Consider the following 12031-nt stretch of genomic DNA (forward strand, 5'->3'; position numbering starts at 1 on the left):
CCTTCCAAGACGCAGCCCTGTGGTTGTGGAGGTCCCGGTACCAGGACTACGGAAGGGAGAACAGGCACTTGGCCCATGCACCTTCGAGGATCCACACCCGGGAGGCCTCCGCGCCCTCCCAATGGGTAGGGGAGAAGAGAGTCCGCAAGGACCGAGAGCAAAGGGGTCTCTACGAGTCAGTCCTTAAGTCCTTCCTGTCGCCTGGGAAAAACCTGGGGGGAGGACAAGTAAGGAGCAAGGGCCTCCTGGATCCGGGAGTCTTCTTCCTCGCGGGTGAATTAATAAATGATTAAGCGCCCAATACACAATAGCCTCGCTAGATGGAGACGAGGAATCACTGCAGCGGCGCAGGCGGCGGCGGCGGGGAGCGCGGGCGGGAGCGCAGCCCCGGCGGGAGGCGGGCGAGGCTCTGGCTCGGCTCACGTCTGTTTTCCTTTTTCGTGCATTATTTATTTCGCCTCCACCCCGCGGGCCTGCTGCCCGAGCCGGCGCTCCCGGCCAGAGCTTCTCGCCGCTGCCTCTAGCGGGCCGGCGTGACGGACGAGGAGAACTCGGGCACCCCCGCGCCCCGAAAAGCCGCGCGGCGCCACTGGGAAGGGCAGGGACCCGGAGAGGGCACTCGCTGCCAGCTCCAGGCTTCTTGGAGGAGACTTCCCACGCCCTCGCCTGCGCCTCCACAGCCCACCGAGATCCTGGGCACGGGTGCCGCCCTCCCGCCCTGCGCGCGGCCAGGCGTGGCTGGGAGCCACCGCGCCCTTCTCCCCGTGCGAGCGCGCCGCGCCCCGGCCCGGACTCAGCCGCCGGGAGGCCCAAGCGGCGCGCAAACTTTTGCTCTACTGCCGGGCGCTCCTCCCTGGCACGTGAAGGCCCCCGGCGCCCGCGCAGTCGCCAGGGTGAGGACCGAGGCCCCGCCTAGAGGGCGGAGGACTGGGGAGGCGGCTGGCTTTAAATGGGGGCCGTCCGGAGGCTCTGGAAAAAGAGTCTGCAGCGCGGGGGGGTGGGGGGGAGGGAGCGCGTACTTCCCTTCCCCGCCCGGAGGTTCCGCTGGGGCCGCCGCCAGGCAAGGTAGTGTGAGGCACCTGAGGGGTACGGGCGGAGATGGAGACACCGGGGAAGCTCACGCCCCGGGGCGGGTGGCTGGGGCTCGGGAGAGCGCGCCAGGGTGAATGGAGTGCGCACCGGAGATGCATATGTTGCAGTGTGCGCAGTGAGGGCCGGCGGGGCAAAGAGGGTGCACGCAGCGTGGGATTTCATGGTGCTGTGCATGCAGGGTGCAGGCAAGAGTCATCAAGTATGCAGGCAAGTCAGTAGGTGTGCGCCGCAGTTTCTGTAGGTGTGCACGCTAGGTGAGTGGTGCCCGCCGGGTCTGAAGTGTGCTCACAGTGGGACTGAGTTGTGTATAGCTGTAGAAACATGGGGAGATGCACGGGGACCTGGAAGTGTGCTTGGCTGTTTCTGGAGGTGTGCATGCGGGCCAAGGTACACACGCAGGTTTCTGGGGATGTGCACCAGGATGGAGTGTGAGTTCTGAGATACCGGCTTCTGCGTGTGTGCACGAAGGGTCAGCGAATATGCAAGCTGGAGTGAAGGGGCAGCCTTGGTTTACGAGGGTGCCCCAGGATGCCGGGCGTACCCGCCCAACCCCGACTTCTACGTGTGCTGGTACGCGACCGCGATGGTGCCAGCGCGGCTCCCGCCTGACCCGAGCTTTACTCCCCTGACAGTTCGCCCCCGAGAGCGGGTGCCGCGGGCCGAGATGCTCCTCCGGGACCTGGTGCTGCGCCGTGGCTGCTGCTGGCCCTCGCTGCTGCTGCACTGCGCGCTCCACCCTCTTTGGGGCTTCGTGCAGGTGAGTGGTGGTGGACCCGCCGCGAAGGCTGCGCGGACTTGGGGACCTCCTGGGCAGGACCCGATGGGGGCGCGGCTGTCACTTCACTCCCACGACCCCAGCTTCTTGCAGCCGCCCCTCTGGTCCTGGGGAGAGTTTAGGTAAAGAAAAGATGCTAGGGTCCCCCATACTCTGGCCAGAAGAGAGAAACTCCAGAGGGAGGCTTCAGTTGTGGCCTAAGGCCTGCAGGACAGGGCCATGAAACAAAAAGGGCTTAGGGAATGCCTCTCGATGACAACGTTCTATTGCAGGAATGCCGGAAAAGAAACCTTAGAGCTTTTACAAACTTAAAAAAAAGATCCCAAGAATAAACATCCTTTATTTCCCACCAGAAACCACCAGTAAACTTCAAATTAGCCTTCTTACGCTGGATTTCAACACAGGAGGGGCTATGTTTCTTGTGGAGTGGAGCTGGGGATGTGGACAGATTGTACGTGGTAGCCACTCGTAAGAAACAATGGTGCATCTATAAGGATTGCCTGAGAATGAAGTCCTCACCCTGGGTCCCCTGGCCCTTTGGCAGAAGCCAGAGGGACACCAGCTAGAGTTACCTCTGTTAAGGTCAGAGACAGTATTAGGTGGGATGTTCCCTAGTACCTCCTATAATGTACACAGTCAGCGGGACAGTGGAGTGGTGAAGAGGTGGACTTTGGTGTCAGATCTGAATTTTGAGCCCCAGCTCTGCCCCTTATCTGCTGGGTGACTTTAGGCAATGCACATCACCTCTCTGGGCTTGGTGTTTTTCTTCCTTATTGTGCTATTATAAGTAGATGAGGTAAAGCAAGTAAAGATTACTTAGCACAGTGCCTGGGCCGTAATAAACACTACATGGTAGCTGCCACCGCCATTATTGACGTTAATAATGGTGATGCTGCTCTCCTGGGTGGCCAGGGACACTTACATAGTCTGCCCAACACTTGTGAATTGTTAGTGGTTCAGCAGGTGCTGGAGGACACTTTTACTGTTTCAGGCATTGAAATACCCCACTCTGGGTATTTGCAGCTTCATGTTCTCCTGGTGGTCTTTTGGGGGTTGGGGATTATTCATATGGTCATCTGAGTACGAGGTGACACTCCAAAGAAGAAGGGACAGGATGAGTCTGTCATGGTCCATGACCTGTCCTAAGAAATGGAGCCCTGCGGGGAACCAGCTCAGACATTCCTGCTTGGATGGTGGCCTGAGGGACCCCTGGGAGAGAACTAGGGCTCTAGTGCTGGCCAGAGCAGGCTGGTTGGGCGGGTGGGTCAACAAGGGTCCACCCCCACCCCTAGCACCAGGCGTGTCTTCTGCTCTCTTCTCTGGCTTGCCTCTGCCTCACAATTGTTTTCCTCTCCGAGTTGACAGCTTTGTTTAATGTGTGAAACAGCAGTTATTAAACTCAGCTGTGCCTCCTCAGGATGTAGGATTGTGTCACTTCTAAACACTTGGGCGGTTTGGGACCAGCTTCCTTGTTCAACTTTTAGTTGAACCTCAGATGTTGAGTGGACTTCGATCTTATACTCATTCGTTTACAGCTTTCCATAAGACTTTCACTAGTGCAGAGACTAGCAGCCTGATGTCCACCTCCGAGACTAGAATTCTGCCGTGTGAACTAGCAGGATCGAAACACAAGACCCACCACCTCCCCCCACCACCCAAAGAAATACTTTTGTGAAAGCAGCTCAGTTTTTTAAGTGTCCTTCAGCAAGCAGTACTTACACAATGTGTGTGTGCGCGCACGCGCGTCAGATGCTGTTATGCAATACAAACCAATTTTTGTGCAAATCAATCAGAAAAGGGATCCTCTAGACAGCAGAATGGGTAACATCTTAGCTGCAGTCTGTGGAAAAATTAATCTACAAATGATAAGGACTCAGAAGCCAAGGGAAGAGAGCCTTGGAACGGATGGATCTGGTTCTTAATCAAAAGAGCTGAATACAGGGGAACTGAGGGGAGAAGAAGGAAGGTGGAAGTGCACGAAGCCATGTACTTTCCTTCAAGTGGAGAGATTAAAATCTGTCACGTCATAGGAATTTCTTGAATACAGAGAAAGAACTCAGAGCTATCTGTGCTTTCACGAGCATTTTGCCAGAAGAATCTCTTGAAGTTGTAAACATTTGGAAGGCTAAGACTGACATAACAAAGTCCTATAATTAATAAGATAATTGGTGAGACGAGAGACCTGTGGTCCCCAAAGCACCAGATTCCTCCCTTGAAATCATCCTGAAGCCTCTGGCTTCTGCCTAGATGATAAGAAACTTAATCATTAAACTCAGATGACACTTAAATTGCTGCAAGGTTGGTGGGGGCATCCGTTAGCCTCCGCCTTTTTTTCTTTAATGTGTCTGGAATTGAGCTTTAGAGCTTTTGTGATTTAGGGTTCTTCTAAGTTCACTTCCAGATGATTCCTTTTTTGCAAGAGAAGAGGATGACAGGCTGGCAAATTTATTAGGTGTGACAGCAGTGTATCTCATCAAGTTACTGTGGTGCTGGCCTGTCTCCATAAAAGATGCCAGAAGCCATCATCTTTGTGGGCATCCTCCTGAAACCATCATCAGAGAGACAGGCTCTGATCCGAGCTTATGGGTCTCTGTGTGCTGACAAGTGCCACCCCTGACCCAAGCAATGCTGACCTCCCCTATGGCCAGTCACTCCAGCTTCACTTATTTAATCAGCAGCACTTATTGGACGCTTCCTGTTTGTCAGGTTCTGTGTTAAATGCCAGGGACCTAGGGGTCCCTGCCCTCATGGCATTGAGAGTCTGGCACTGGAGAGATAATTAAACAAGTAATAATGGCAGAGAGCGCAGCAGGAGCAAATAGCTTAGTGATGGGATCCGGTGGAAGAGACAGAGAAGTCTGACAGATACAGTGCTTCAGCTGAGACGCGAACAAGGTGAAGTCAGGAGCCAGGGTGCAAGAGCGAGTGAAGTGTCCAGACAAAGGGAAAAGCCCCAAGGCCGGAGGAGAAAAGGTGAGGACGCTCTTGTAAACCGCTAGTAGCATTGTGTCTTGCAGTTTGGACTTGATCCTGAGGGTTACGGGGATTGTCGGAGGTTTTATGCAAGACATGACACACTCTCAGATTGGTATTTTAGAAATCTCAGTCCCTTTCCAGCAGGAAAGATGGATTCTCGGAGGGGGCCAAGGCAAAGAGCAAAGAAGCTGGTGAGGGTCAAGTTGCCAGATTTATCAAATAAAATCACAGGACATCCAGTTAAATTTGAGTTTCAAATAAACAACAAATCATTCTTTAGCATAAGTATATCTCACACAATATTTGGGACATACTTATACTAAAAAATTGGTTGTTTATCTAAAATTTAACAGGGTGTCCTGTATTTTACCTAGCGCCCCTACGTAAGAGGTAAGGGCTGTCCAGTGGAGATATGACAAGGTCCTGGTTTAGGATGCTAGCAGTGGCAAAGGGGAACAGTGGATGGATTCAGGGACTATTTAGAAGCAACATCTACCAGACTGGAAAGATGAACTGATTGGCTAGGAGTGGGAACTGGCAGCCATGGTGTCCCCTCAGACCACAGGAACAGGTGACTGTAGGACCTACCTGTGCCTCAGGATTCTGGCCTCAGGAGAGCACTGCAGAGCGGGGCAGAAAGGCAAGCGATGACAAAGGTGGAATAAAATGTGGTCCCAGGAAGTAATGATACCAGCCTTTGCTCTGTGGGCCTTAGACAAGTTGTTGACCTCTCTGGGCCTTTGCTCCTTCTTAGTCACGTCCAGCTAAGAGCAGGTGACTTCGGGGGTGGGCAGGTTTCTTCTCCTTGTGGGATATAAACCACCAAGCCAGGTGTTGAGACAGCTCCCAGCACTGGGTTTCCTCTCTACTGGTCTAAATGCAACACCACCAACCCACAGAACTTCAAAGTGGACCCAGGGTTGGGGGATGGGATAGGTCCTGTGTTCTCCACTGGTGGGGAGATCATCTCCCAACACCCCTTTTCATAGAGCACCAAGTGAAAGCCGGGCCCTGTGCAAGCCTGGGAGACTCCGTACCCTCACTGTGCCTGTCGTCCCACCCAGTAGGTGGGATGCTAACACCTACCTCTCCCATTACCCTCATGGTGAAATGAAAGCCTGTCACCTATGGCTGACACATAGGAGGGCTCAGGAAGCCACACTTGGTCAAGATTAAGAAAGCACAGACCCCCCTGCCCACCAGCTCCAAGATGCTGCCGGCTTAGTCAGGGAGCAGACATTACAAAACAGTGGGGAAGGTGCCCCAAAGAGAAGGGTTTACAAGATGAAGAAGCAGCACTGGGCAGGTGGGTCTATTTTCCGGGTGAGATGTGGGGTTCAGGATGGCTTGCCTGAGAAGGCTATGCAAGAACTGGGTTTGAAGGCTGAATAGAAGTTGGCGAGTGGATAAAGGGTCTGAGTGACCAACTGTCAGCCCAGCGGCCACAGGCTTGCTCTGGACCAAACTCCAGTGAGGGGCCCAAGGGGGGCCCACCCCTCTGGCAGAAGGGCAGCCAGCCCAGACTGGATACTTTGTGATGATGGTTGGCTAAGGCAGTTGTGCCGGCTCCCTTTTCAGTGAGGCCATTGATTTCTAAAATGCGTTTTGCTCCTTCACTTCCTCCCCTTTCAGCCTTGAAACTTGGCCCCAGTTCCCCTGCCTATAATTTCATCACATTAAACACTCTTATACATCTGTGCCTTTATATCCTCACGAAAATAGGTCATTGTGTTAGGACAGGTCAAACAAACGTGCTGCTCTTGAACTCTCTCGCATAAATTGCACCTTGGAAAGTGGGAAAGTAATTGCTTTGCCAATGGCATTGCCTGAAGTTCACACATTTGGTAGAGTTCAGTGGAGAAGCGATCTCAGATGCCAGCCATTGGGAGAGTGGAGCTTTTGAGCAACTCCTACGGTCTTAGCAGATCAGAATCCAGAAGACAGGCTGGATTATGATGGGAGAGTCAACAACTGCACTGTGGGGAAGTCAGTGGATTTGCCACCAACATGTAAAGAGTTAATCGCCTCCGTAAAATCATTGAGAAAAGACTTACCATCTGAGGATGCACTCTTCCCAGTGGGAGATGAGATTGCCTCCCAGAGTTCTAAATGCAGTCAATGGTCCTTTAAAAACACTAAAAGGTGGTGAGCAGGAGCTTCTTGACCTCGTAGATATTAAGTCAGGGCTATAAATCTATTCACCTCGTGCTGTCATCCAGTGGCCTTTACCAGGCCTGTTCACCCCTGCCAAATGCAAAGGGAGCAACCGAGCCCTGAAGCTCTCTCTGCCGGGCCTGAGCCATGTACAGCAAAGGGACTGCACTGGCCTTTGAAAGCAGGCCACCCATGGCTTATTGCATGGAAATTGGAGCTCTGGGTTTCAACTCACTAAGATGACAGCCAGAGAAATTAACCATGGGTGTCATTGAGGTGTGAGGTGACCACCAACTCTTTCCTTCCTGCCTTTAAATCAGCTTGTTCCATGGGACAGGCACAAAATCCTAAACTTGTGGATTTGTGGCAGTCTGCCTTAGGGAGAGACGCTGGCAGTCAGTCTAAAGTGGTGGTTCTCCCGCTGGCCATGCATTAGAAGGTTAACCTCAGAAGCTCGTGCTCAGCTGCACTTGCAGACATTGTGATGTTACTGGTCATGGGTAAGGCTCAGGCATGAGTAGTTTTTGAAGCTTCCTAGAGATTCTGCTGTGCCGTCAGGATGGGGAGCCACTGGTTGAGCACAGCCCGCTCCGCTACTGTTCCTAGTGCACAAGTGAGGAAACTGAGACTGGTGTTGAAAAAAACACCAGACCAGGATTTAAGAGGCACAGATTCTGGTCCAGTGTTTAATATTCATTCATTCGTTTGTTCAGTGATTCATTCACTAAATGTTTATTGAATATCAGGCATTCCCTTAGGTGCTAGGGTCATGATAGTGAGAGAAAAAAATCAAAGGCCCGGCTCCTGCCCCCACAGAGCTTCTAGTCCAGTGGGGAAGATGGGTAGGAACCAAGTAATCAAACAAATGTTGATTTCTGCTCCACACGGAGGAGCCTGGTGCCTCAAGAGCCTATAAAAAGGAGGTCTTACCTGGCCAGGGAGCTCAGAGACACTTTCCTGAGAAAGTGGTAGACCAGCTGAGTAATGGGGCAGCAGGAGGAAAGGGGTGGAGAACTTTCTGGGCCACTGGTGCAGCATACACAAAGGGACGTAGCGTGGTCAGGGCTCAGGGGCTAGAAGAAGGCCATTGAGGGCAGAGCAGAGGGTGAGAGCATGGGGTGAGGTGGGGCTGGACACGTTGTCTGGGGCCTCTCATGCAGGACCATGTGGCCACATGATCCCGAGGCATTCAGGCGTTATTTGAGGGATGCAGGTGATCTGATCGAGTGTTTCATGCAAGACCACTTGGGCTCCCCGTAGTCATATAGGACACCAGAGCAGAGGCCTGGCCGGGTAAGGTTCCTCCCCCAAGATGGTGGTCCCAGGAAGGCGGTCAGGAGCTGTGGCTGGAGAGAAGGTGAAGGCGTGGCATTGTACCGTAGTGAAGAAGACTGGAGAAGTGGTTGGGTCTGGTTACTGATGACCTAAAATCAGGATTGTCACCATCCAGTTGCGAGCATCTTGGGCAGCCACTTCTCCTAGGCCACAGTTTCCTCATCTGTATGATGGGAAGATTCTAGGCGTCAACCTTCAAGTTCTTGTCTACCTGTCATTAATGTTGAAGTCACTTATGTCCATGGACATAAGTGTCCAACTAACAGTCCATTCTGTGCTCTGTTTCCCTGGAAGATTTCTCATGACCATGCCTCCCACAGCTAGAGGGGTCATGTGTCTGGGAACAAAGAATTAAGACTCTTCAAAATAAGCAGTAAAAATCGTAGTGCAACACTCAGAAGCAGATGGTGGGCTTGAATGGGTTGGAGGGGGAGGGAAGCAGTTGCTCTATTTGGGAGCCAGGTACAGCCCCTGGGAAAGCCGAGTGGATGCACAGACAGAAGCAGCAACAAGTAGGCGACACTACGGGGGAAGGGCCATTTCCTCCCAAGCTTTCCCCAGGAACGATGATGTCACATCCCCTGCACTGTGACTTCTCAGGGCTGAGGACCCTACCCCTCACTCTCCACCTGCTCCGGTGACCTGCACGCTAAGTTGAGTGGTGTCTGACTGAAACAGGTGTAGGCCAAGAATTGGGATCCAGCTCTAGAGTCCCATAGTTGGTCCCTGGCAGAGCTGGAAATAAAATCTTGGCCTTTAAACCCGCCAAGCCAGCCTCTCACAGCATCGTTTCCTTAGAGCCAACACGACTCCTGTATATTCTTCCTGCTGTGGTCTGGGGGGAAGAACCCCAAGTCCCACAGGCGGCAAGTGCGTAGGGTGGGCCCATTTCAGCTCCCAGTTGCTTCATTGTCTTCTCTCGGGTACATATGCCCATTTCTGCAGGTGACACATGGTGAGCCCCAGAAGTCCTGCTCCAAGGTGACTGACAGCTGTCAACACATCTGCCAGTGCCGGCCCCCTCCTCCGCTGCCCCCACCACCCCCGCCCCCACCACCTCCCAGACTCCTCTCCGCCCCAGGTAAGAGAAGGTTCGCTCTGTTTCCGGTTTCTCTTTGTGTTTTCCGGGCTGTGAGCATAGCAGAGGGCAGCCTTGCTTCCTTTGTAATTTTCCACTGGCCGAGCAGGAGGGCAGCCAAGGCCCAACTTTTGCCTGCAGTCTGCAAAACGCCTTTCCCACAGAATGTTCTTGTGAGATGGAGAAGGATGTTTCTCCATCGGTTAATCAGATAAAATTCAATCTCCATTTGATGAGTGACTCGGCCTAGACTGTTCTGAAAGCCAGACCTTTAAACGAGGGCAGGCGCTGGGCACTAGTCTTATATATCCCACCCACGCACATGGTTTCAGTGTTCGATTTTAATTCAGGGTTAAGGAGGCAATTAGTGTAGAACTGAAGTGAAGGCTCTGGGAGCAAAGTTACTCGGACGCTTTTCAGCCATTTGCAGCAAACGTTTACTAACCTCCCCCACCCCCTTTCCCCTGTTTGCCTTGATTTCATCTATGAACAATTCAATTCTCTGGTCTTTCAAACAAAGGAGGGTTTCTTTAGCCAGACATGACTTCAGTCCTGACCTCTACGGGTTAAGTTCCCTGCTCACAATTGTTAGTTGGTAAAGTCTGCAACAGATTTATATTTTGGATCGATCACTCATGTTTGGGCCTGTAGAATGTCCGTGATCATATGTGGATCTCCCTCATTGAACACATCTCCGTTGAGTTATTTAGGCATATTTTAAACAACCTCGACGACGCTTGCTGTCTGGTTGGCTGTGTCCAGGCTCTTGGTGTCCAGGCCGTGATGCAATGTTCTGGGGGATCTTTGCAGTTCGTGTGCATTTCTAGGCCCCTACTTGTTTCCGTTCTTACCTGATACCTGTGGCCTGGGGCTTCTCAGAACGGGGTCCTCAACATCGTCTGAAGTATTTGTTTTAAAGTGCAGCTTCAGGGGCCCACTTCAAACACACCCAGTCAGAGTCTTTGTGGTGGGGCTTAGGAATCGGCATTATAACAAATTCTGAGGTCATTCGAATGCAAGTTAAAGTCGAGAACCTTGGCGTAGCAGGCCTTGGCGTAGCGGGCGCTCTGCTCAGGGCATCTGCAGGATCTCTCCATCCCAATATGCTCACTTCCTCCTCTCTCCTAAGGAATCCCTGGGCTGCACGGTGGGGCCCTGCCTCAGGCACCTACCCTTGGAGATTGCTCCCCTCCCTTCCTTTTGAATTCCTTCTCTTCCTTTCCCACTGTCTGGGCTCCAGGCCTGTGCTATCTCCAGATGTGACTGAATCTGATGGACCCTCGGCCTTCAGGTAGAATCCCTTCTGTTCATCTCGTGCTAACTGAACTTCGGTGCCAGACACAGAGGTGAAAGACCATTCTGCGGTTCTGGGATCTCTCATCCTCAAAGGGAAGGCCCTCCTGTCAGCAACCAACAGAAAGCGGACTGAGAAAGCACAGAAGTGGTTCTCCAGGTGCCCTGGAAATCCTTGAGTAGTTGGGCCAAACTGTAGCCACAGTAAACAGTGACATTGACAGTGTCTTAAAGAATAAATGGGACTGTTCTAGGCTGGTAAGGAGGTTGTGGGGAAAGGGCATCAGGCAGAAGGAACGGCAGGGGCCACGGCTTGGAGATGTGGCTGTGAGACTCCTCTTGGGAGTCGCAAGCCCTTCAATCTGTTCAAAGGCATGATCAAGGGGTAGACTGCACAAGGCCTTGTGAGTGTGTCTCGTTAGATCACATCTCATCCCGTGAATAGTTGGTCACCAGACATCGTTCACCATATTCAAATATCTTCTGTTATTTGCCTTTTTCTTTAAATACTTTTGGGTATTCTATAGATTAATTTCCAAATTCTCACTTTTGGGTTTCTACAAATTAATTTCCAAAGAAAACTTGACGTACCTACTGTCAATGAAAAACCAGTTTCACCTGCATAAAGAGTAGGTGACTATAAAAATAAATGCAACCAAAACAAACCAAAGTTTTAGAATTCTAGCCTGCTGGGGAAGGGAGCTCAAGGCTGTCTCCTTTTTTGTTAAAAAGGGAGAGAAGCAAGTGGTAGAGAGGTGTCAGAACCATAGTAGCTCCATGCAGAGATTTTTCTCTATAAAGAAATCAGAAGGTTTGTAAGAGAATCAAAAGGGCCTGATTTCTCGTCCTGTGTTTCACTGTGCCTGAGTGCCAGTTCCCTGTGCCATGTAAAACCTGCTCACTTAGCTGCGGGGACGTGCACCCCATCCTTTAGGAAACTGCTGTGGACAGCAATCAGCCCACGAAGGTGTTAAGCAGGAAAGTGACAGGATTCTGTATCGTCTGCTTCAGAAAGATCAACTTTCCTGACAATATGGAGGGGGGTTATGGGTGAGCTACCAGACTGGAGTCAAGTGGGGGACTCTTGAGATAATTCAGTCCCCAGATGACCCATGAGGGCCTGAAGCCAGGCTGGGGGCTGCAGAGAAGGGGCGGTGGGCAGGGAGTGCCTGGCGTGAGGGCGCACGGGCCTCATGTGGAGCTTTGGGCCTGAGGGTGCTTCTGGGCCAGAGGAGAGCAGGACTGGTAGTTTGTAGTTTGAGCCCATGGCGGGACTTTTTCAGTTACATGTGGCAAAAATCTATCTGGAAGTGGCTTAAGCAATACAA

The 12031-nt window shown here is 52.1% G+C and overlaps 1 protein-coding gene across 4 annotated transcripts in view; it reads left to right on the forward strand.

Moving 5' to 3' along the window:
* Positions 1 to 363: 363 nt before the first annotated feature.
* The window catches only part of PRIMA1 (proline rich membrane anchor 1), a 54558-nt gene continuing 42890 nt past the window's right edge, over positions 364 to 12031 (forward strand). For 3 of the 4 annotated variants that reach the window (XR_002138516.2, XR_012494551.1, XM_019745642.2), the window contains exons 1-3: positions 969 to 1065; positions 1725 to 1849; positions 9278 to 9413. Coding sequence is in view for 2 of the 4 variants with exons in the window: in XM_019745642.2 (XP_019601201.1) it covers positions 1757 to 1849; positions 9278 to 9413 (229 nt within the window). In the remaining 2 variants the exon portion in view is untranslated. Of the gene's footprint in view, positions 894 to 968; positions 1066 to 1724; positions 1850 to 9277; positions 9414 to 12031 lie in introns of those variants that run through there. The other variant, XM_019745648.2, reaches the window with a different exon arrangement.

The sequence above is a fragment of the Rhinolophus sinicus genome, linkage group LG03 (genome assembly GCF_036562045.2).
Source record: "Rhinolophus sinicus isolate RSC01 linkage group LG03, ASM3656204v1, whole genome shotgun sequence".
NCBI lineage: Eukaryota > Metazoa > Chordata > Mammalia > Chiroptera > Rhinolophidae > Rhinolophus > Rhinolophus sinicus.